The 25727-nt window shown below is 39.1% G+C and overlaps 1 protein-coding gene across 6 annotated transcripts in view; it reads left to right on the top strand.

Moving 5' to 3' along the window:
- NBEA (neurobeachin) overlaps positions 1 to 25727 on the top strand; it is an 838139-nt gene that overhangs the window by 401346 nt on the left and 411066 nt on the right. For all 6 annotated transcript variants that reach the window (XM_077298228.1, XM_077298226.1, XM_077298223.1 and 3 more), the window contains 2 exons: positions 1833 to 1960; positions 18962 to 19023. In XM_077298228.1, the coding sequence (XP_077154343.1) occupies positions 1833 to 1960; positions 18962 to 19023 (190 nt within the window). The remainder of the gene's footprint in view (positions 1 to 1832; positions 1961 to 18961; positions 19024 to 25727) is intronic.

Raw genomic sequence — 25727 nt, 5'->3', positions numbered from 1 at the left:
CACCAATTGTGCAAGTTCTCCCACTTAAAAAGATGAGGGAGGCCTGTAATTGACATCATAGGTAGACCACAACTATGAGAGTCAAAATGAGAAAACAAATCCAGAAAATCACCTTTTTTTTGCAAATTATGGTGGAAACTAAGTATTTGGTCACCTAAAAACATGCAAGATTTCTGGCTCTCACAGACCTGTACCTTCTAATTTAAGAGGCTCCTCTGCCCTCCACTCATTACCTGTAGTAATGACACCTGTTTGATCTTGTTATCAGTATGCAAGACACCTGTCCACAACCACAAACAGTCACACTCCAAACTCTACAATGGTGCAGACCAAAGAGTTGTCAAAGGACACCAGAAACAAAATTGCAGCCCTGCACCAGGCTGGGAAGACTGAATCCGCAATAGGAAAGCAGCTTGGTGTGATGAAATGAACTGTGGGAGCAATAATAAGAAAATGGAAGACATACAAGATCACTGATAATCTCCCTCGATCTGGAGCTCCACGCAAGATCTCACCCCGTGGGGTCAAAATGATTACAAGAACCACACGGGGGTACCTAGTGAATGACCGGCATAGAGCTGGGACCATCGTAACAAAGGCTACCATCAGTAACACACTACGCCGCCAGGGACTCAGATCCTACAGTGCCAGACGTGTCCCCTTGCTTAAGCCAGTACATGTCTGGCCTGTCTGAAATTTGCTAGAGGGCATTTTGATTATCCAGAAGAGTATTGGGGAATGCCATATGGTCTGATGAAACCAAAGTAGAACTGATTAGTAGAAACAAAACTCGTTGTGTTTGAAGGAGACAGAATTATGAGTTGCATCAAAAGAACACCATACCTACTGTGAAGCATGGTGGTGGCACCATCATGCTCTGGGGCTTTTTCTCTGTAAAGGGACAAGGACGACTGATCAGCCCACATGAAAGAATGTGTGGGGCCATGTATCAGGAGATTTTCAGTGCAAACCTCCTTCCATCAGCAGGGGCATTGAAGATGAAGCGTGGATGGGTCTTTCAGCATGATAATGAATCCCAAGCACACCGCCAGGGCAACAAAGTAGTGGCTTTGTAGAAAGCATATGAAGGTCCTGGAGTGGCCTAGCCAGTCTCCAGATCTCAACCCATAGAAAACCTTTGAAGGGAGTTGAAGGTTCGTGTTGCCCAGTGAAAGGCCCAAAACATCACTGCTGTAGAGGATATCTGCATGGAGGAATGGGCCAACATACCACCAACAGTGTGTGCCAACCTTGTGAAGACTTACAGAAAACGTTTGACCTCTGTCATTGCCAAAAAAGGATATATAACAAAATATGGGGATGAATTTTTGTTAATGACCAAATACTTATTTTCCACCATAATTTGCAAAATAAATCTTCCAAATCAGACAAGGTGATTTTCTGGATTTGTTTTCTCACTTTGACTCTCATAGTTGTGGTCTACCTAAGATGTCAATTACAGGCCTCATCTTTTTAAGTGGGAGAACTTACACAGTTGGTGGCTGACTAAATACTTTTTTCCCCACTGTGTGTATGTATGTGTGTGCGTGTGTATATATATATATATATATATATATATATATATATATATATATATATATATATATATATATATATATATATATATATATATCTATATATATATATATATATCTATATATATATATCTGTGTATGTATGAATATGTTGTAGAAACTTATACATGTGTAAGTGTGTGTGTATTTATATATTATAATATAATGTCAGTATGTGAATATGTGTGCTTATATGTGTTCATGTATGTGTCTATCTGAAAATATAATCTGCATTATGTCATTCTTCCTTCCTCACAGTATCACTGCCAAATTAGAGAGAGCACTGGAAAAGGTGGCTCCTCTTCTACGCGAGATCTTTGTTGATTTTGCTCCGTTCCTCTCCCGGACATTGCTGGGAAGTCACGGACAGGAGCTGTTAATAGAAGGTATGAATTCACTGATATTTAGCTCCTTACATGCTTTCATTTTTAGCATTATTATTCAGAGTTTTTCTCTTTATTTTTTCCTTACTTTGTACGCTTTCTTACAGTCATTTAAAAATGTTAATTAAGAATGAGATAAAGGCTTTGTGCACACCTTCAGGATTCGCAGCACATTTTTCACAGGTGTACATACCCAAAGAGTCATGCGTGTTTTTTTTTTTGTTTTTTTTTTTACAGTGGGTTCAGTGGCAAACAAGCAAGTGTACAGTAAACTCATAGTCTTAGAATAGGTCATCAATATCTGATTGGTGGAGGTGGGTTTTAGACCCCCTGAAGCCCCGCCAATTATCAGAAGCAGTGTCCAGAGCCAGGACACCACTGCTTCTAGTGGCTGTTCTTAAGTACTGCAGGTCATCAAGAAGTCCTGAACACTTAAGTATATGCTCCGTACACTTAAGTATATGCTCCGTACACTTAAGTATATGCTCCGAATGCAATGTGAATAGGACTTACGATAGCCTCCTATTTCATCCAAACATAGTGTACCAGTACCCCTTTATGGATTGTTTGGTATCGCAGCTCAGCCATATTAAAGTGAGTAGGTCATGTGAGCAGGTGGGGTTTTTTGAGTTTTTTTTTTTGTTTGTTTTTATCCTTTTTAATGTGTTTTTTAAGTTTTATTTTTGCATTAATCTAATTCTAATGAAAATGTATAGAATAAAATATATAAATCGTATATAACCTGCATTTTGGTTCCTTACTATTTTTAGATCTATCAGTGAGCATTGCAGTCAAACTTTAAAAAAAAAAATAAATAAATATATACCGTATTTTCCGGCGTATAAGACGACTGGGCGTATAAGACGACCCCCCAACTTTACCAGTTAAAAAATAAAATCTTCTTAAAAGTTGGGGGTCTTCTTATACACCGTATGTCTTCTTATAGGGCCGGTGAATATGTGCCTTTTGGGGGGGGGGGGGGAGTGATCCTGATGAGGACGAGGGGGCGTCTCACAGGAAAGTGAGTATCCCCCATTACCTTATCATAGCGCTGCAGCGTGGGGTCTCTGTGCTGGGAGCGGCGGCTGCTGTGCTGTGGCGGCTCCTCTTCTGCAGTGTGGGGCCTCTGGTGCTGTGGGGCAGTGGCGGCGGCGTATCTTCATGCAGTCGGGGCTCCTCCGGCATCTCAGCCTGGAAGCCCCGCCGGCAACTCCATCGGTACAATGCGGTCAGGTGGCCTCCGGGAAAATGGCCGCTGCTCAGATTCAGATCTCGTCCCGAGATCTCGGGAGACGAGATCTGAATCTGAGCAGCGGCCATTTTCCCGGAGGCAGCTCAATAGGTGCGATGCGGTGGCCCGGCCGCTGGGGGCTGTGCATGCTCAGATTCAGATCTCGTCCCGAAATCTCGGGACACGAGATCTGAATCTAAGCAGCGGCCATTTTCCCGGAGGCCAGCGCATTACACCGATGGAGTTGCCGGCGGGGCTTCTAGGCTTTGAGATGCCGGAGGAGCCCCGACTGCATGAAGATACGCCACCGCCGCCACCGCCCCACAGCACCAGAGGCCCCACACTGCAGAAGAGGAGCCGCCACAGCACAGCACAGCACAGCAGCCGCCGCTCCCAGCACAGAGACCCCACGCTGCAGCGCTATGATAAGGTAATGGGGGATACTCACTTTCCTGTGAGACGCCCCCTCGTCGTCATCAGGATCACTCCCCCCCCCACCCACCATATACACCCGGCGTACAAGGCGATTCCCGGCGTACAAGACGACCCCCGACTTTTAAGAAGATTTTCAGGGGTTAAAAAGTCGTCTTGTACGCCGGAAAATACGGTGTATATATATATATATATATATATATATATATATATATATATATATATATATATATATATATAATATTTGCTACAATTGTATCTATTTTAGTAACCTATGCAATTCTCTGCGTGTTAGACAACCTGAATTTCAGGCTGATTAAACCTGCACAGTAGTGAGGAGCAAACGTGCTCTGATAACGTGCTATCGGAGCATGTTTGGGTGCTAATAAAGTATCTCCGACATGCTCGAATAATATATTAATTTCCCTGCGGCTGTTCAACAGCCGCTACACATGCAGAGATTGCCTGTTTACTAGCACACGAGCGTGCTCGGCTAACACCTTATCAGAGCACTCTCTCATCACTACTGCACAGATGCATTGTAGCAATGTAGATGCGAATACCTGCAGCCGTATTATAGCCAGAGATTCTCCGTGGTTTTAATAGACAGCTTTAGAAATGTGGGTGCTGTAGCCATACTGTCTACTAATGTAAACGATTTTTGCCGAGAGTCACCGGGCATTCTGTTCTTATTTTCTATGAAATTCAATATTTCTGTAAGTTGAAGTTAACTTTAGAAGTGAGGAAATCTGCCGTCGGAATAAGCAGTAACCTGTGATTTATGAAGAAGTGTCATTATTTTTTATTGCGAATACCAGTCCCTTCCCTAAGCTCCTATCTTATTATGTCTGGAAAGGAAGATATATTGCAACATAAAACACTTATTCTTCATGTAATTTGTCAGTGGGTCAGGATGTCTGCTTTTCATTTTAGCTAAATACAAGACGTTTTAATTGACAGCTTAGTATGACAATCAGGAATGTTGTCACATTAGCTGAACTTCAGCTTAAATATATTAATATACCATATCTTTGTACATGCAATATAACCATATGCGAGCGCGTATATATATATATATATAATATTACATACATATATACACCTATACATACACACTCAGCTCCGGCAGAAAAATTAAGAGACCGCTGCAAAATTTTTAGTTTCTCAGATTTTTCTCTTTATAGGTATATTTTTTAGTAAAATGTAAATTGTTCTTTTATTCTATAAACTTCTGACAACATTTCTCCGAATTTCCAAGCAATAAATTTTGTATTTATTTTTCTGACAAAGAAAAATAATCAAAATTAAAAAAAACAAAAACAAACAAACAGTGCTTTCAGACCTCAAATAGTGGAAAAAAAACAAGTTCATAATCATTTAGAAACAACAATACTAATGTTTTAACACAGGAAGAGTTCAGAAATCAATATTTTGTGGAACAACCATGATTATTAATCACAGCTTTCATGCGTCTTGGCATGCTTTCCACCAGTCTTTCACACTGCTTCTATCGCAAAAATGTAAGCAGTTCTTCTTTGTTTGATGGCTTGTGACTATACATCATCCTCTTGATTACATTCCAGAGGTTTTCAATGGGGTTCAGGTCTGGAGATTGGGCTGCCCATGACAGGGTTTTGATGTGGTGGTCTCTTAATTTTTGTCAGAGCTGTACCTATATGTGTGTGTGTATTATTCCCATAGTCCTAGATCACAAGTGGCTAAAGTCACTTCAGCAATACAAACAACATATTCTAATATGGAATGCCATGGAAGAAAAAGAAGTGAAGTAGGAACATGCATGTAAAATAGTAAATTTATTAATGAATATTAAAACAAGTTAGACAAAAAAAAAATTAAGATAAAAAGGGGGAGAGAATACCACCAGGACAAACAATGGGGGAATTTAGCAAGGTACAAGAACCAATATAGGAGTATCAATAAATTAACCAATACCCTTGTATGCAGTGCAGAGAAATGGCGGTTATATATTAGAAAATAAAATATAATATAATATATAAGGTAACAAAAAATTAATATTAATTAACCAAAAGCCAAATATACAAGGCAAAACAGAATATCCTGCCCCAACGGAAGAAGCATTAGCGACACGGCGCTCGTCGGGCTTCGGGATATCAGCCCAGGTACTCCGACTCTGAGGCACGGTCAGTGTTTGATCCATACTCACACTCCAGGTAATTTACCTCTACCATGTGATTCCCTTCCTTATTCTCTGGTATCTTTTTGACATATGTAGCTTCTACTTTCCAGTACACTAGCAACCTGGTGTTGCACTTTCTGGACATATGATCTTCTTGGTGCCTTCTCTTTTAGAGATCGTTACCTCTTAGGGATTTATTCACGTACATATGGTATAATGTTGGTATAAGTTCATCTATATCTGGCTGTGCCCTTATAATTTACCAATATAACCACCTGTTTTGCCTTGTATATTTGGCTTTTGGTTAATTAATATAAATTTTTTGTTGCCTCATATATACCGTACTTCACCTCTCTTTCTTCTATGGCATTCCATATTAGAATATGTTGTGTGTGTGAGTGTGTGTATGTGTGTGTGTGTGTATATATATATATATATATATATATATATATGTATACATATATAAAATATGTGTATATATATATAAAATATGTGAATGTGTGTGTATCTACAGTTGTGTGAAAAAGGATTTTCCCTCTTCCTGATTTCACAAGTAAACATAAAATGCAGTTGTTAGATGTGTCTTTATTAGTAAGGGGAAAAAAATACAAACCTACAGGGCCCTGTGTGAAAAAGTGATTCCCCCCTCCCATTTAAAGCCTAAATTAACTGTGTTTTTTCATATCTTTGGAAAGCGGAGTTGAAATTCCCGAGCCACATGCAGGCCTGATTACTGCCACACCTGTTCTCAATCAGGAAATCACTTAAATAGGACCTGCCTGACAAAGTGAAGTTGACCAAAAGATTCTCAAAACCTGTACATCATGCCACAATCCAAAGAAATTCTGGAACAAATGAGAAACAAAGTAATTAACATCTGCCAGTCTGCAAAAGGTTTTAAAGCCATTCCTCAAGCTATGGAACTCCAGCGAACCACAGTGAGAGACATTATCCACAAATGCCAAAAAAATGACAGTGGTGAGTGGCTGGTCGACCAAAAGTACCCTAAGAGCACAGCGACGATGCGTCCAAGAGGTCACAAAAGACTCTACAGCAACTTCCAAAGTACTGCAGGCCTCACTTGTCTCAGCTAAGTTTAGTGTTCATGACTCCACCATGAGAAAGAGATTAGGCTAAAATGGCCTGCATGGCAGAGTTCCAAAACCACTACTGAGCAATAAGAATGTAAAGGCTTATCTCAGTTTTGCCAGAAAACAAGTTGATGATCACCAAGACTTTTGGGAGAATACTCTATGAACTGACTAGACAAAAGTTGAACTTTTTGGAAGGTGTGTGTCCCATTCCATCTGGTGTAGAAATAAGTGTTTCAGAAAAAGAACATCATACCAACAGTAAAATGTGGTGGTAGTGTGATGGACTGGGCATGTTTTTCTGTTTCAGGACCTGGAAAACTTGCTGCGGTAAATGGAACCATGAATTTTGCTGTTTACTGAAAAATCCTGAAGGAGACTGTCCAGCCAGCTGTTCGTGACCTCAAGCTGAAGCACACTTAGGTTATGCAGCAGGGCAATGATACTAAACACAACAGCAAGTCCACCTCTGAATGGCTTAAGAAAAACTAAATTAAGACGACAGAGTGGCCTAGTCAAAGTCCTGACCTTAATCCAATTGAGATGCTGTGGGATGACATTAAAAAGTTGGTTCATGCTCAGAAACTCTCCAATGTGGCTGAATTAGAACAATTCTGCAAAGATAAATGGGCAAAGATAAATGGGCCAATATTCCTCCAGTATGTTTTAAAAGACTCATTGCCAGTTGTCGTAGACGCTTGATTGCAGTTGTTGCTGCAAAGGGTGGCCCAATCAGTTATTATTTTTAGGGGCCAATGACTTTTTCACACAGGGCCCTGTAGGTTTGGATTTCTTTTTCCATTTATAATAAAGACCTTCATTTGAAAACTGTATTTTGTTTGCTTGTGTTATCTTTGTCTAATATTGAAATGGTTAACTGAAGCATTTGTGTGACAAACATGCAAAAGAAAAGGAAATCAGCAAGCGGGCAAACACTTTTTCACACGACTGTATATAAGTGTTTGTGTATATATATATTTGTGTATGTATATACTGTATGTGCATTTCTTTTCCTCACTTATTTGATGAGGGCACCATAAACAGAGGTAGCCTTCCTGTGGTGTAGAGGTCAATGACCTCCATTAGGCTACGTTCACATTTGAAGTAATTGGAATTATTGCATATCATTATTACTGTTGTTACTTTACCTTAATTGATAATGATAGTACCTTTATTTTCTGATCATACACTGGCCAAAGGAAGTATTTGATACTGTCGATTTTGCAAGTTTTCCCACTTACAAAGTTCTGTAATTTTTATCGTAGGTATACTTCAATTGTGAGAGACGGAATCTAAAAATAAAAACTAGAAAATCACATTGTATAATTTTGAAATAATTAAATAGAATTTTACTTCATAAAAAAAAGTACCAACCAGCAAGAATTCTGTCTCTCAGACATACTAGTTTTTCTGTAAGAAGTCCTCCTACTTAACACTCATTACCTGTATTAATTGCACCTGTTTGAACTTGTTTCATGTACAAAAGACACTTGCCCATGTATCGCCCCCAGAGTAGGGCAATGGGGTACTCGGCACCGGGTCCTGCGGTCAGGGGATATCACGGTGGCTGACCCGGTCCGTGGCCCTCAGGGGTGTCCAGTAAAAGAGTTTATATATGGGCAAGGTGCAGTAAAGAACGAGGAGACAGGTTTGCAGTCTTTTACCTTGTTTACTGGAGACTTCAGAGGGTATCCTCAGCCGGGAGCGCCATATGACAGGGCAGGCAGAGTCCGGTCGGTCTGAAGGCAATTCCAGAGTCCCCTTATCCAGGTGGAAATCAGTAGCCTTCCTCTAGTGCCTGTGTGTAGTACCTCCCTGCTGAGCTTCTCGGTAAGGTCCTCACAACTCTTGTAGATGTTCTAGATGTTATTTCTTCCTCTCTGTCCCCCAGATGGTATGGATAGGACAAACTCGTATGACTGATGGTCTGAGGATAGTTTATAGGGATCCTGGAGACGCCCCGACCCCCACAAGTTGCCACCGTGTCTCCTGGGTATATGGTTGAGCAGCCAACGTGGAATTAACTGTCCTGCCAGTCTCTGAAGCAAGGCTTGGAGGCGATTGCTTCCTTGGTATCCTGGCTACCTGCTCCTGCGCCTCAGAAAGGAGCAGCTTGCTCCTGGCTGATCTCCCTCTGGTATTTCTCTCCTGTGCTCTGCTTTCCTGCACACTCTCTGCAGTATGTTCACCTTTTAGTGTCTTTTCCTAGGAGTTGCAGCACTTCATGCCAGCAAAGCTCCTCTCCTTCTGTCTGCCTGACAGGAACTGAACTCCTTTTCCCTCCATATCAGGATGTTAAATAGGGGAGCTCACCCTAAACCGGCTTAAAGCTCCCCCTTCTCGTCTGGAGTGTGAACATGTTGCATGTGTGTGATACCTGAATGTGATTGTCTTTCATTGCCTTCAGACATGACATCACTTGTCCCCTGAAAGGTTAATGACATCACTGCGACGACCAGGACACTGGGGCACCGCACCCACACACACAATCACACTCCAACGTCTCCACTAGGCTGTCTAAGGACATTGAGGACAAAATTGTAGACCTGCACAAGGCTGGGATATGTTACAGGACAAAAGGCAAGCAGCTTGGTGAGAAGACAACAACTGTTGGTGCATTTATTAGAATATGGAAGAAAAACAAAATGACTGCCAATCTTCCTAAGTCTTGGACTCTTTGCATGATCTTGATTTGTGGGGTAAGGATGATTCTGAGAAAGGTCAGGAATCAGCCCAGAACTACACAGTAGGACCTAGTCAATGACCTGAAGAGAGCTGGGACCACAGTCTCAAACATTACTGTTAGTAACACTCTACGCCATCATGGATTAAAAACCTGCAGGGCACGCAAGGTCCCCCTGCTCACGCCAGTGACCATCTGAATGATCCAGAGGAGGCATGGGAGAAGGTCATGTCAGATAAGACCAAAATAGAACTTTTTGGTATCATTTTCACTTGCCTTGTTTGGAGGAAGAAAAAGTATGAGTACAACCCCAAGAACACCATCCCAACCGTGAATCATGATGGGGAAACATCATACTTTGGGACTGCTTTTCTGCAAAGGGGACAGGACGACTGCACCGTATTGAAGGGAGGATGGATGGGGTCATGTAGCTCAAAATTTTGGCCAACAAACTCCTTTCTTCAGTAAGAACATTGAAGATGGGTTGTGGCTGGTTCTTCTTGCATTGCGCAGGACAGTCTCCCTACTTTCACCAACGTGACGTTCCATACCCCTGGGGATACATAATGTCAGCTTGGCAGTGTTTTACACAGACACCGCCTGTCCACACGGGTACAAGGATGCACTGGCAGTGAGAGAGGGTGGCCTATGCGACCGCCGACGTGGCACAACTCTCTCTCACAGTCTGAGAGACTCCTTTTACTTGCACCAGTGAAATAGCACCTTGTCAGCCCAGTAGGAATGCCACCAGATAGATATAAGCCTGGCACGTTAACAGGATTATATCGGGCCAGAAACCAGCCCCGGTAGCATATGATGTTAAACCGAGAACATGAACATGTGGATTCATGGATCAAGTTAAAAGAGCATCCCCAGGTTTTAATTGGATATTACTCACCTAAAAGGCACACTAGACAAAACATTATATACACAATGGATATACAGTACATACACAATGGTCAGACATGCAAATACAGGTGGTAATACAATAAGTATAAGCAAATGATAGACAAGTCCGTTACCAGCTTGATGTTAGGCCTGGATGCTTGTAGCCACATGGGAGCTGTGGGGTGCCAGCTGTTTCCAGTTTCTTTCAACATGAGAACATTAGAAGTGAACAAAGGGCCAAGCCTTGCACGAGTACTTAATCCATTGGTGGGTCACTCCCTTTCCCGCCCCAGCGTCCCTCCCCTTGTCTTTGGCAGCTCAAACTCCAAAACCTATTACATAACCGATCATAACTTCTCAACGGAAGGTAATAGTAGGGGCGGTTTTGGTGCCATTGGCTCCTGCCTGACCCCCCATTATGCTTGGAGACCAACCACTGCTTCACTACCTGACTTGTACTAGCCGTCCTATGTTCTCCCCACCCCAGGGTGCTAGAACAAGTAAAAAAACAGGTGGACCTTCAGCCCGTTCCCAAGATCTCGAAAATGTAACCCATATATGGCTAGGACGTACGATAACTCCATAACTGCTTATGTGATTACAGATCCCATTTGTCTGGCGAAGTTCTTTAAAGCACTTCATCAGCTTAGACTCCCAGCAGGGGTTCGTCCTGCCAGGAAGGACTTGGTACAAGCTAAGCTGCTGGGTGTGTGAGTTTTTTCAATTGATGCAGCTGAAGCTGGACTACCTGCTAAGCCAGGTGTCCTGTCTCAGCTTCACTTTTTGAAGGAGGCGTATAATCTTGGACTGGATATTATAGTCAACTGGCACGAAATTATATTCTCCATATTCTTCACATATGCCATCTTTGAACTGAAGTTAATTTATGATCAAATTTACATCCATTTTCTCAGTTACGTTATAGTCCTTTTGTCATGTTGCAGTTAGCATGCCCCTTTTGATAAATCTTGCTCACTTTTTTAGACCCTGCAGATGGGTAATTGTTTGCCAAATTTTTAAGCAAATATGCCTTGTCCTAAATTATCGTCTAGGCTTCATTCACACTTCAATTGCTCTAAAAACACTTTAGGGTCAAGGGGTTTCTTTTTCAATTAATAGTTCACCTAAAATGATATCTGCATCCATAGAATATCAAGAGAACCTCCTAATATAAAATATTTTTCCATTGTTTATTTTGTCTTGCCTTTAGTAGAATACCATATCAGCCTAGTGATCTCCATGTTAAAAAAAATTCTAAGATACATTTTTGATTTTATTATTTTTCTTTACACTAAAAACGTAATCTGAATGTAACAGCAACACTGTTGCTGTTTCTGTGTTCTGTTATTTTACTTCATTTATAAGCGTTATTATCCAAATATATAATCTCTTTAGTATCATTTTGTCTTAGAACCACATGTATGTGACGGTATAAAATGTGTTTTTTTTCTTTGACTTTTTATCCCTCCTTTTAGCAGAATATTAAAATGAAATAATTGTTTTATACACTGATGCTTCACTTATTTCTTTTTTTCTTTCCTGCACTGAAAGCATGAAGGCAAGTGCAGTCTCCACAAATTAGACCAATTTTAAAGTTTCTTTTTCTAAATTAATCCAAGCAAACAAAGCATTATAATTTAACTTTCTGTGCTGGCTTCCCAATTGATTCCATTTGTGAGCAAGACTTCTGGTTGGTGCAATGGGGAAATCATTGGGAGTAAAATGTAGACAAACCTTGATAAAGACCAGACGGACTGACTGTGGTATCCTGCTAGACTCCTTCACATATTGGAGCAATAAAAAATAAAACACATCAAAACCTTGCTCTTATTTCATAGGAAACATGCCCCCCTCTCTTCTTTTAACTTTTTCAACGCCAGAGGGGAACCTTCCGAAAATTATATGGCAGGGCCCAGTGGAAATAAAAGGTTATATGCGATTTATATACCTTTTGTATGTAGTGAGACAGGAAATTCATGTTACCAGTGAAAGCCACACTATTACAATAGCAATCAAAATAAACTAAAATGGGAATTTCTAAAAAAAAAAAAAAAGTAATAATTAGCAGTAAAGAAAAGCTTTAGATTTGCCCCAATCTGTCTCTTCTAATCAGAATGCCAGTGTAGAATTTATTACGATCATTGTCCAATGAATGTAAAATTTCACGACAAACACTAAAATAAATATAGAAATGCAGTGATTTGATTTAAAGTCTAAATATAATTTTAGAAATGTTTTTAGATAATACAGGTTCTGCATAGTGTTGCTGATCGGTGGGGATCCGGGTCCTGAGACCCCCACCGATCGCCTAAAACACGGCTCTGAATCCCACAACTCCTGCATGGCGCACAACGGAGTGCTGTGCGGGTTCAATAGTGATTCTGTGGGTTCCCCATATTCACTGCCACAGCAGATGCATGGACCCATAAACTTAATATATAGTCTATACACCACTTTGTGTACATAGCTGATGCAGGAGCTGTGGTGTTTTGAGCGATCTTTGGAGGTCTCACAACCCAGACCCCACCTATCAGAAACACTTTGACGTCTTTTTAATATGTAAAACTTTTTATGCTATGACAGTTACACTATAAAAAGAATCAAGCAAACCAAAAAGCATGAAGCGTTGGTATAGTTGCACTGTTCCTCCGGAACATATTGGTCCCGTGGACTTTAATTAGCGGAAAATCTGTAGTCACCAGTGAATTAATCTCTATTTAAATTATAATAATATTAAAAGACACAAAAATAAAAGTGAAATTTTCAAATAAAAAAAAATTTAAAATGTTTTTGAAATGCACTTAAGAGGGGAAAAAACAGAACAATGTAAATTAGAAATGTAAAATATTTTGATAAGTCTTTTCAGTTACATTTTCAAAAGTACAGAAACCATATAACTGTGTGAAAGTTATTATTTTTTCTACAAATATTAATACAAAAATCATGTACATTCTCTCCTGGTTACATTTTTTTGCGATTTAACTTGGTAAGTAGAGTCCACTTGTTGTAGGTCTGTGATTTTCACTTTGAGGCATGCAAACTCTGACATTTTGCTAGGACTTGTATGATCAGTAATTAGTGTGGTTTCTTAGCCCTTTTCTTTAGTGTATGAACTTTTAGCGATTTAATCCATTTTTTCATGTTTATAGATAACAAATATATAAACCAAAGGCCAAATCCCAGTTTCACAATCGTGGCACCCTCTGCCTTTAAACCTCTCTATATATTAGGTAGCAGACGACATGAATTCATGTGGGAGCTGTCAGGTTTTCTTTTCTATCCATTTCTATCTATTTTAATTTTTAGCTAAATTTTAGGATTTGGCCAACATCTGTTTTACCTTCAATACCAACCCCCAAAGTATATTCTTGTATTGTAGCTGCTCTGTTGAAATGAATTCAATAACCTCCTAGTATATACCGTAGATTTACGAGGAATGCGTGTTACTAGATTTTGGAATATATCTGTAATCCTTAGTTGCCCCAGTGATGTCATCTGTACCTACTAACAAATCAGTCGGAATCACGAGACTGAGCTAGCAGCAAGTGCCCCGAAAGAATTTTCAGAATATTTCCATGTTCCTAACATTTGTAAATATTTGGATTGTGTTTAAACATTTACGGTATATATAACCACATGAGCTCCATGACTGAATGTCCGTGGCTGTTGTTCTGCACCAGCCATCCATGCGGATTACCTAAATCTTCCTTATTAAATAATCCCTTTCAATGATTTAGATGGACATTTACATACACCATGCGTGCTGTCCTTAGAACTGAACTGGAGATTGCATGAGTCAGATTCTTCGTCATCAGATGGTCTGGTAGTTACCAGCCGTTCGTGTATACCAGTGTATATTCTTGTATGTACTGAATATCTTTTTGAGGCCAGTTTCTTATTCATGCTTTGTACTGGGGCCATATATTTACTGCATGAAAACGAATCCTTACCTGCTAGAAGATAAACTAAAGGATCAGAAAAACTTTCCCACCCACCCCACTCCCCAGAAGTAGCTCTAGTCATGTCTGGGGTCTGTCTGGTATTGCAAGTAATCTCCATTGAAGTAAGATACAATATTAGATAAAGTCCATAGACCGATGTGGTGCTGTTCCTTTCATAGGACACATTTCACAATAGACTTTTTTTATTAAAGGGAACCTGTCACCCCGTTTTTTCGGTATGAGATAAAAATACTGTTAAATAGGGCCTGAGCTGTGCATTACAATAGTGTAGTTTGTGGACCCCGATTCCCCACCTATGCTGCCGAAATACGTTACCAAAGTAGTCGTTTTCGCCTGTCAATCAGGCTGGTCAGGTCGGATGGGCGTCGTGTCTTCCCCCAGATCTTGCGTAGTTTTCCGTTGGTGGCGTAGTGGTGTGCGCATGTCCAAGGTCCCGAATCCTGCACAGGGGTGTGAAAATAGCAGCGATGTCCGTTATTCCATTGGTGATCGGTGGGCGCGGCCATCTTGCTTTGGCCGCGCGTGCGCAGAAGCGGCGCTCTGCTGGCCGCGGCTTCAGGAAAATGGCCGCGGGCATCCGCGCGTGCGCAGATGGCTATCGCGGTGGCCATTTTCGTGAAGCAGAGTTCGCATCTCGGCTTCACGAAAATGGCCGCCGCGATAGCCATCTGCGCACGCGCTGATGCCCGCGGCCATTTTCCTGAAGCCGCGGCCAGCAGAGCGCCGCTTCTGCGCACACGCGGCCAAAGCAAGATGGCCGCGCCCACCGACCACCAATGGAATAACGGACATCGCTGCTATTTTCACACCCCTGTGCAGGATTCGGGACCTTGGACATGCGCACACCACTACGCCACCAACGGAAAACTACGCAAGATCTGGGGGAAGACACCACGCCCATCCGACCTGACCAGCCTGATTGACAGGCGAAAACGACTACTTTGGTAACGTATTTCGGCAGCATAGGTGGGGAATCGGGGTCCACAAACTACACTATTGTAACGCACAGCTCAGGCCCTATTTAACAGTATTTTTATCTTATACCGAAAAAACGAGGTGACAGGTTCCCTTTAAGGTTTTTCTTAGTACTTGCTTTATAAAAGTGTACATACCCTTTAAGGCAAAATTACATATTAGGTTAAGTTACACACCTTCTGTGTTGCAGCTATAGTCTGCATATTTTTTCCAACAGTGTGTAACTAGGTTTTTACTATATACTATAAAAAAAAATCCAAACCACAAATGATCAGATATGGCCCATGTGAACTGGTATCTTTTCATGTGGCAGAATGGACCATCTTGCCTAGGAGTAACTGCACTGCTTAGCTTGTAACTTAAAAAAAAAAACTCTCATAAGCGGAATCTCTACAAGATCAGATGATGATCACAAGTTGTGTCCCATCTTAATGTGAATAGAAAAAAACAAGGAATCTAGGAAAAACAATCTCACCCCTCAATGTAGCTCGATCTGCACAGAAGCCCGCGATCCACACAACCGCACGGCGTTAGACACCGGGAAGGAAGAAGTTGATCAGCTTCCGATCCACAGTGCAAAGAGATGTGATTTAAACTCATTAAGTCTTTATTTCCAGAAGAGTTCAAAATCAATAGAGAAAATAAAAAAAATACAAAATATAGGAAACAAAATCCCCTATAATGGAGGAGTAGAGGGGACAAAAAAAAAATTGCGACTACCAAGCGCAAGTGCGTTCTTAGACAATGCTGCAAAAAGGAAGGAACCTTATGAAATGTATACAGTTAGTCTGAAACAAACGCAGGTGAGTAAAGAGAAAAGAAAAAAAAAGGGATGTTTGAAAAAAAAATCATTACATCGAAGAAAACATAAGGACCAGTTTGAAAATAGAAATAAGGTAAAGAAGAACAGCAATATTATTAGGCTAGTAAATCTATGCATTAATGGTGTAACATTTTCTCCCTCCCAAGATTCAGACCAGAAGGTACTTCTGGTATTTACAGAGAAAATATAATAAGCTTCTCTTATGGACATAATTTACATTGCAGGCTCCGCATTCGTTAATAACATGATCAGTGTTGCAGTTCATGAAGTTTTTAATATTATATGTTTTACTGTTATCAGTATTCGTAAAAGATTGTTTTTTGACAGCATGTGTGCAAGTCATGCATGTAATATGACCGCATTTAAAAAAGCCACTAAAGGATAACCATTTACTCAGCTGCTTGGAAGCTGCATTGTGATTAGCTAGGCTAAGGAATAGTCTATTGCCTATTGAAGGTGCCTAGCGTGGGACAATTCTTATTCTTCATCGTAATGATTTTTTCCAAACATCCCTTTTTTTTTTTTCTATCCGTACTCACCTGCACTTGTTTCAGACTAATTGTATGCATTTCATAAGGTTCCTATCTTTTTTGCAGCATTGTGTTTAAAAAATGCACTTGTGTTCGAAACGCATCTGTAGCCTCAATTTTTTTTTGTCCCCCTTACTACTCCTCCATTACAGAGGATTTGGTTTCCTATATTTTGTATTACTGAAGTTCTCTATTGATTTTAACTCTTCTGGAAATAAAGACTTCATGATTTTAAACCGTGCCTTGTTTAACTGTGGAGCTGGATAAACTTCTTCCTTCCCTGTCACATCTTAATGTCATTTTTTACTTTGCCTAACATAGGATCTATCTATCTGAGAATATTCTAACTATACACATCTAACTTTAGCATGAAAACATGGATTGGGAATGTTGATTAAATACTTAGGAGTATTTTCTCCAGTGCAGTTTCAATATCAAGTTCATACTTCTGTAGAAACACTCAGAAAAATCCCTACACTGTGTTTCAACAGTCTGTGTACGAGACTTTCCCTATCTGAGCCTCTGCTTCTAACTCCAATGCTCAGACAGGAATTCTGGCACACAGACTGCTGGACTTTGTGTTCAGCAGATGAAAGCAGCTTCTAAAGTAGCATGAATTGGACTTTGAAGCATTGTTACAGCTTGATGTTTCGAAGAGAAGGAAGCAAAATAAGGTTATACTTTGTATATATCTATTTACTCTTTAAATGTGAATTAGGCATTAGAGTGTATCTTCAGTTGCTATTATGGACAAAACCTGTGATAATTTGTGATATAAACACAGTTTTAACATCCAATTTCTGTCCTTAATTTTTTTTTAACCTCTTAAAAGCTGCATATTTCTCATTAGACTGCATTTAACTAAACAAGTCTTTATATCCATATAAGTCAATCACCACTGCTGTTTTATTTTTTTCAGTCTATGTAGAAAAAGGAAATAATTGATAAATTCTAGCGATCGTTTTAAGATTTACATTCCCCATTGTCAGATAATTTTACAGCAGAGCTTCTCACACTTTTTCTGCCTCAGCCTCACCAGAAAGACCCATAATGATGTCTGGCCCTTATCGTCTTTTGTGGAAGTCTATACTCTATTTTAATACTATTCTTCAATTTTCCTCTTTTAGGGTATGTGCTCACAATGTCTTTTCCAGGTGGATTCCACTTGGAACTCGATTGAAAAAGTGCTAAACAAAAACGCCAAAAGAATGAACATATGCCTATCAGTGTAAAAACAACTTTCTGTCGTTTTGAACTTTTTAGCCATTTTGCTTCTTTGGAAACCTGAAGCAGCTAATGTGCCCATGATCATGAATAGTAGACACAAACTCATCCAAAATGCTGCATTCTAATTACTTAACTTAGCGGGTATTCCGACATCTAAAAGACTGGGGGTGCACATACCCTTTGCTTCCTGTGCCCTGTATATCATTAAATAACGGTCTCCCAATCTTCGCCTCTGCAATTACCATGGGGCGCCTCGCTAGGGAGGCCGCTGAATTTGAGAAGGCCCTGGGTATCGATATTCCTTTGTTCAGATCAATTAGCAGAAAAATTTAATGTACGAGCTGAAGCGTTCAGACAAAAGAAGCAAATGTATGGTATATAATTTCTAGTGTAAAATAATTTAATCTGCTGCTCCATACAGGACTGGAATCATTTTGGGTGCAGTATATTTACATTTTATAAGACATCTTACTATTTAGAATATCCTATAATAAGTGATTAGAACAATTTATAGTAATAGATTTTGTATTGACCCTAAGTAAAACCTTTTAGTTCAGTAAATCAGTCGAAATGTGGGCGATAAATACTTTGGTTACTTGTATTCTATGGGGTCTACACAGTTTTGAGAATATCATTGGAGATTGTGTCATGTAATGTACCGTATACTTGAGTATGAGAAATTGGCTTCTCCGAGGAGTTTGCGCTTTTTTTTGTATATTGTAAACTCCCTTGATTTGCTTGGTAGATTTGTGTTAGTTTAGAGCAAGTGTGAAGCGTCATATGTGCATTATATTATGCGCCATCTCGGCACTACAGCAAACAACGGTGAGGAACGTATAAGCAAAAGAGAAAAATACAGATGTAAAATGTGCTGATTTCTCCACAGGGTTACTAATTGTATCCCACCTACCTACCTAAGAAATATCTATACATGTTATTATATTGTTTAGCGAGGATTTTTTTCCCTTAATGTAGTTATTTATTATGTATTTCTTTTTTTTAAGGACTCGTTTGCATGAAGTCTAGTACATCGGTGGTGGAGCTAGTCATGTTGCTTTGCTCTCAGGTAAGCTGTAGAAGTGTAAATTTACTATACACTATTTCCCAGGTTGTGAATGTTTTTGTATTACTCATTTTCATAAAACTGAGACTTCTTAGTGTTCAGAACAAAAAGCTCCTCTCATATGGTAAATAAACTGGACCCATTTCAAAGCTTGGAGATTTCCACAAGGCACCATCGTATTACCGATCAGTTTGAGAAATGTATCTACAGGGCCCAAAATTGGAGTGGATGCCTTCATGGGAAACCAGAAAAACATTTCCCAAAGATGTGGTGTTCTGCTTCCCATGGCTAATCTAATCCTTTTTTTGGGCACTCATTACTTTGCATGTTACAGCTGTGTGAATACAGCCCAACATGAAATCTGCACTTGTAAAATTCCTATTAATGCTGTGGAGCAATAGCTGGATCAGGTCCCAGATCACATAGACCTCCAACCGAGCTTACCACCGTGTCTCAACCATAGACCCAACATCTTTTGTTAGAATTGCAAAGATGTAATCCACTCAGATTATTATTATTATTAGCTAGAAAATTTCTGTGTTAATGTCATCCTTTTTTTTTTAATAGTTCTTCTGTATTATTGTGATGCAATACTAGCACTGGGCTTAGCTTTTTTTTATATTCAAGCTAGACTAATATATGGATATATAAAGTATATGGATATATAATAGATATTTTTCTAGACTAATTAGCATATATATATTTATATCTCTATCTCTCTCGCTCTCTCTATGTGTGTGTGTATGTATGTATATATATATATATATATATATACTGTATATACGTGTGTGTGTGTGTGTGTATATATATATATATATATATATATATATTTTACTTTTTCTATTTATATATTAATAACCTATTCATAATGTAACATGAGTAAACCAAAGATATTAAAGTCATTACATATCAGTTACCAGATTTTATAAAATTTTATTTAGGTAATTATTATTTGTAAGAAAATTGTCTTTTTTTTTTTAAAGTCAATGTTCGATTATGATTCTAAAACCAGCACTGAACTTGGCCTTTATTTATTTATTTTTGCAGTGATTAGACTAACTAGCCTGTATATGATTTCTTTTTGGTATATTCTATTTGTTCACAATTTAAGATGAGCAAACCAAAGATATTAAAGAGACCAGTTTTCTGATAAAAGAAAGAAATTTGAGCTTTATTTTTGTCTTCTATAATCCAGGCTATGTGACATTTTCTATTTTTCAAGAAATCATAATTTCTGTTATGTATTTTTCGTATCTGTAAATTTCCCATAAATATCTATTTACTATAAATAGCTTTACCTCGCAATTAAGAGTTAACATGAAGAGCAATATTAACCATCAACAAAAGTATAATATAAGGATGGTGAAAAAATGATGTATAAATGGCACAAAACTCATTTCTAAGCTGGTTTTACACATTTCGATAATATGCGATTTAGTAATTCTTCTACGTTCAAGTGTAGCACTTGATCATGAAGGAAGTGTCCCGGTGATTATGCCGAAATTGTAGTGACCATCCGTTATGCACTCTATTAAATAATTTTGTGTAATAACCATTTACCGGCATCATTTATACAGCACTGAAATTATTATATTTAATGTATAGTATAATATAATATATAGTCTTTACATGTTGAGATGATGGCAGTAGAGCAGATGACGCAAAAACTTTCCAATCCTACATACTGTATATACGGTAAGCTTGTACCGCATTAGGCGCTATAGTAAATGTCTACATCTCAAAGAACTAGATTTTGGCCTCATTATGTAGGCTTAAACCAAATGTCAGAGTTTTATCTATGAAGCAGGCACAGGAGTGTGTACGTTACGATAACCGTGCTACTGTGTTGACAGGCTGCTCAAGAGTCCACGCTGAGGTCTCCCACATTTCACTACGTCTGTACAGTTCTGACAGTGACTCGCTTGTATTATGTGAATCACTGAACTTGTGTTCATAGATTCACCTGCTTGACTTTCTTTCTGACAGCCATTTGTAGACAGGACATCTTTTCCTTTTTTTTTTCAATAGAAAATTGGATATTGAATATAATATTCCTTTTTTTCTTTGAGTTTTATTTTCCTTTTTTATCTAAAAATTTCGAAGTGACTAATGCATCAATAAAATGGTGATGAACCCATTCGGAACAATATCTGAAGCTGGCTTTATGCGATTAGCACAAATATTTACCCTATCTGTAACATGGCAATTACTGTATACCAATTTTCTATATGTAGGTAACTTGATATATCCTGGTAAGACAAGGGTCACCCAACCATTTTCTCTCCATTCGATAACATTGGTTGATTATGCTAATCAGACTCGCATCAGAGTTTGATCAGAGTGGGATCTGATTTTCACTGAAGTGGAGAGAAAAGAAAAAAAAAGTTTCTCCACTCTATTATGCCAGTCCGTGAAAATCAGACAGCACTCAGATGTTATCCAGGTGTGGTACAATTTTTTTAGAGACCCATAGACAATAATAATAATTTTATTTCTATAGCGCCAACATATTCCGCAGCACTTTACATTATAGAGGGGACTTGTACAGACAGTAGACATTACAGAATAACAATAAACACAGATCAAAACAGACACCAAGAGGAATGAGGGCCCTGCTCGCAAGCTTACAATTTAATTTATAGACATGAATGGGTGAATGCCATCTGATTCCTGGAGGAAAATCGTGTGTGCTGTGATTTTTTTTTTTTTGCTCAGACCAGTTGGTACGAGGAAAAAAAATCGGACATGTACAGAGCCTATAGAATGACATGGGAATGAGTGCGATCAGTCAAAACCACAAATGGCACTCATCTGATTTATACAAGCCCTAATAGATATCCCAGGCATTATGACAACCTCCACTATAGAGGACCTTTGACAGTCCTCGTTAAGTTTTATAGGACTACATGATGAATTAAACTCTATTATTTTACTTTTTAATGGCTGAGGAACGTACAATACTGAGATACTAAATTGTACCAGGTAATGGCTGGACCTACTAATCTAGGATTATTTCATGGATTGTTGCTAGGTCATCAAGAGTTCTTGTACTTTTGATGTAAAAAAAAAAAAGTTTCACCCCTGTTAGGAACCTGACAAGACCCCATTATACCTCAGTAGGGTCTGTCAGGATCTGTCTGAAATAGGATCCATCATGGTTGTGTTATGAATGGAAGCTATGGCTGTAATGTCAATGTAGCCTGACAGTAAAGAACATAGATTTGTGAGAAGTCCATTCTCTATTCTTTCCGCCTTGTCTTTTCTTATTTTCTTACACTATAAGAAAGGCAGATTTCACTTTTTAATTAGGTATGTCATCCTTAACTACCTTGTATAGATCTGCTATGTCAGCTCGTATCACCTGATAAACTACTGAGAATTTTACTCAAAAGTTTAAAAATATAATTTTTTTTTTAGTTTAATGAATACAAGATTCTCTTCTGTAGAATGTGACTTTGGATCTGAAACTAATTAGAATTATTTACAATGTCTAGTGCTTAGTGGCATGATCCTCTACGTACCTGCTGTTTCTTTGCCCATTCCTCCTCCTCTTGGTCCATAAGGAAATGATTAGTCTCTGCTCCTTTTTTGGATGCATAATGGTAAGAAAGGACATAGAAAAAATACAGCCTTGGCAGGGATCCTCAATGGGGTTCCAACTTCAGGCTCGATCCTGCTGGGCACTTGCAAAATTTGTTTCATGGAGGGTTCAAGACAAAATTCCATAATCTCTGTTGTGGCCTCTGATCTTAGACGCGCTGGAATTTTTTTCTTTTATTGGTTGCATTGCTTTTGTTTGGAAGAGAAGAAAAATGTTACAGAGCTTCCTTCACCCTTCGCAGTTCACATGAACAAAGCGCAATGTAACATGAGGTTCTTGATGGCCTCATCATCTAATCAGAGGTCTAACATTACTCATTTGCTGGCTCCAGCAATTCCTGCCATTAGTGGCCCCAGAGATGAAACTTTGCCTCTCGTATTGATTGAAGGAAAGAGTGAGAAATTTAAGCCCTATCACTTTTTCCTCACTAACAACATTTAGCAGAACCTTATGTACCCGACCCGCTTAATGGCTCTCCATATTCCATAAATTATGTTTTGAAGGCACAAGAAAATGTCCAAAGCTTCATTTTTTTCCAAATTGTCCCTCTAAGTTATATCAGATATCTAGCTGCATATAGATACCCAAATAAAACACCGTTATTTGACACTTCTGTTTGCTCCTTATGGAAGGGTAAAAGGTTACAGACTGCAAAACATGTCTCCAGTTACATATATGCTGCTTTAAAATGGCTCTCAAAGCTTTCAGTTGAAGAAATGCTAATAGCAAGGTACGGGAGATGAGATCATTGACAATTATTCATCACATTTGCCTTTAAAACATGTTATGCCTTGAGTTGAGCATTGTGAAGTGTTACATTAAATAGTTATGCAAAATATACAGTATATGATATATATTGTTATTACTGCACTATTGTATGACGTCAGAGAGCGGCCGGGACTTAATACTCTGCCCTGACCAATAGCTATTGGTCTGCAAAAAATTTTTTTTCAAGAGCTGTTTTGGTTATTCCACATAATCTTTGTTTTTAAGTGTGCTGAATCCGAAAATAACCTCCGTTTTGTCATAGGACATCACGTTTTCTGACAATTTAAGTAACTATGTTAAATAAGACAGTACCTCAAAATAAATGAAAATAGACTAATTTTTTATTACAATTGTTTCATGAAAATCATTTTTTAACTGCAATGAGCTCACTAACACACACTAAAATCGATTCTTCTTCCCTGTGAGGCTTCTCTTGGTACATTAACGCTTGTGAGTAGCATCTGGAATGTCTCTCTGAATCGTCCAACAGTAGTCTGCCATCATTGTAATGCTCCATCTTCCCTGGTATCTTCTTTCCATCTCTTTAATGTCCTGGTGGAATCGTTCACCTTGCTCTTCACTCACAGGTCCCAAATTTTCAGGAAAGTTGTCAAGGTGGGAATGGAGGAAATGCACTTTCAAACTCATCAGGCAACCTAAAGCTTGAAATGCTTTCAGCATTTGTCCGACGATTTTTTTTGTAGTCAGGGTCTTGTATATTTTCAATGCATTGATGTGAATTAATTAATAGTAATTTAGACTTTCAAAACCCTAAGATAAAAAAAATACCAAAAATTGAGAAAAATATACTAAATTTGAAGAGAATTTTGCATTTTGTGGCAAATCCTGACGTCCAGGATTTTTTTCAATATTTTTTTCGTTTTCAGCACACCAAAATACATGGACATTAAATGAAAATAATCAAACAGCTTTTTAGTCGCAGACCTATAGTCAATATTTTAAAATGTGTACTTCCAACATTTTGACAAGAAAAAAGTTTTTTACTTGTAAGATAACATTCACTCCCTGGTGATCTAGTGGTGAATTTCATTCTCTGGAGGCCTAGTGCCATACAGTTTGAAGTTTTCTTTTAGATAATGCCCACCCTCTGGTATACATGGTACATAATGATCAGCCTCTGGTATACAGGGTACATAATGATCAGCCTCTGGTATACAGGGTACATAATGATCAGCCTCTGGTATACAGGGTACATAATGATCAGCCTCGTATGCAGGGCACATAATGATCAGCCTCTGGTATACAGGGTACATAATGATCAGCCTCTGGTATACAGGGTACATAATGATCAGCCTCTGGTATACAGGGTACATAATGATCAGCCTCGTATGCAGGGCACATAATGATCAGCCTCTGGTATACAGGGTACATAATGATCAGCCTCTGGTATACAGGGTACATAATGATCAGCCTCTGGTATACAGGGTACATAATGATCAGCCTCTGGTATACAGGGTACATAATGATCAACCTCTGGTATACAGGGCACATAATAATCATCCTCTGGTATACAGGGTGCATAGTGCCCAGCCTCTGGTATACAGGGTTCATAGCGATCAGCCTCTGGTATACAGGGTACATAAGGCCCAGACTTTTTTACCGGTTACATAATGATCAGCCTCTGGTATACAGGGTACATAATGATCAGCCTCTGGTATACAGGGTACATAATGCCCAGACTCTTTTTTTTACAGGGTACATAATGATCAGCCTCTGGTATACAGGGTACATAATGACCAGCCTCTGGTATACAGGGTACATAATGCCCAGACTTTTTTACCGGTTACATAATGATCAGCCTCTGGTATACAGGGTACATAATGATCAGCCTCTGGTATACAGGGTACATAATGCCCAGACTTTTTTTTACAGGGTACATAATGATCAGCCTCTGGTATACAGGGTACATAATGACCAGCCTCTGGTATACAGGGTACATAATGCCCAGACTCTTTTTTTTACAGGGTACATAATGATCAGCCTCTGGTATACAGGGTACATAATGACCAGCCTCTGGTATACAGGGTACATAATGCCCAGACTTTTTTACCGGTTACATAATGATCAGCCTCTGGTATACAGGGTACATAATGATCAGCCTCTGGTATACAGGGTACATAATGACCAGCCTCTGGTATACAGGGTACATAATGATCAGCCTCTGGTATACAGGGTACATAATGCCCCGACTCTTTTTTACAGGGTACATAATGATCAGCCTCTGGTATACAGTACAGGATACATAATGATCAGCCTCTGGTATACAGGGTACATAATGTCCAGACTCTTTTCTACAGGGTACATAATGATCAACCTG

Source organism: Ranitomeya variabilis, chromosome 3 (genome assembly GCF_051348905.1).
Source record: "Ranitomeya variabilis isolate aRanVar5 chromosome 3, aRanVar5.hap1, whole genome shotgun sequence".
NCBI lineage: Eukaryota > Metazoa > Chordata > Amphibia > Anura > Dendrobatidae > Ranitomeya > Ranitomeya variabilis.
The sequence above is the reverse complement of the archived record's forward strand: the minus strand, read 5'-3'. Positions and strand labels throughout refer to the sequence as shown.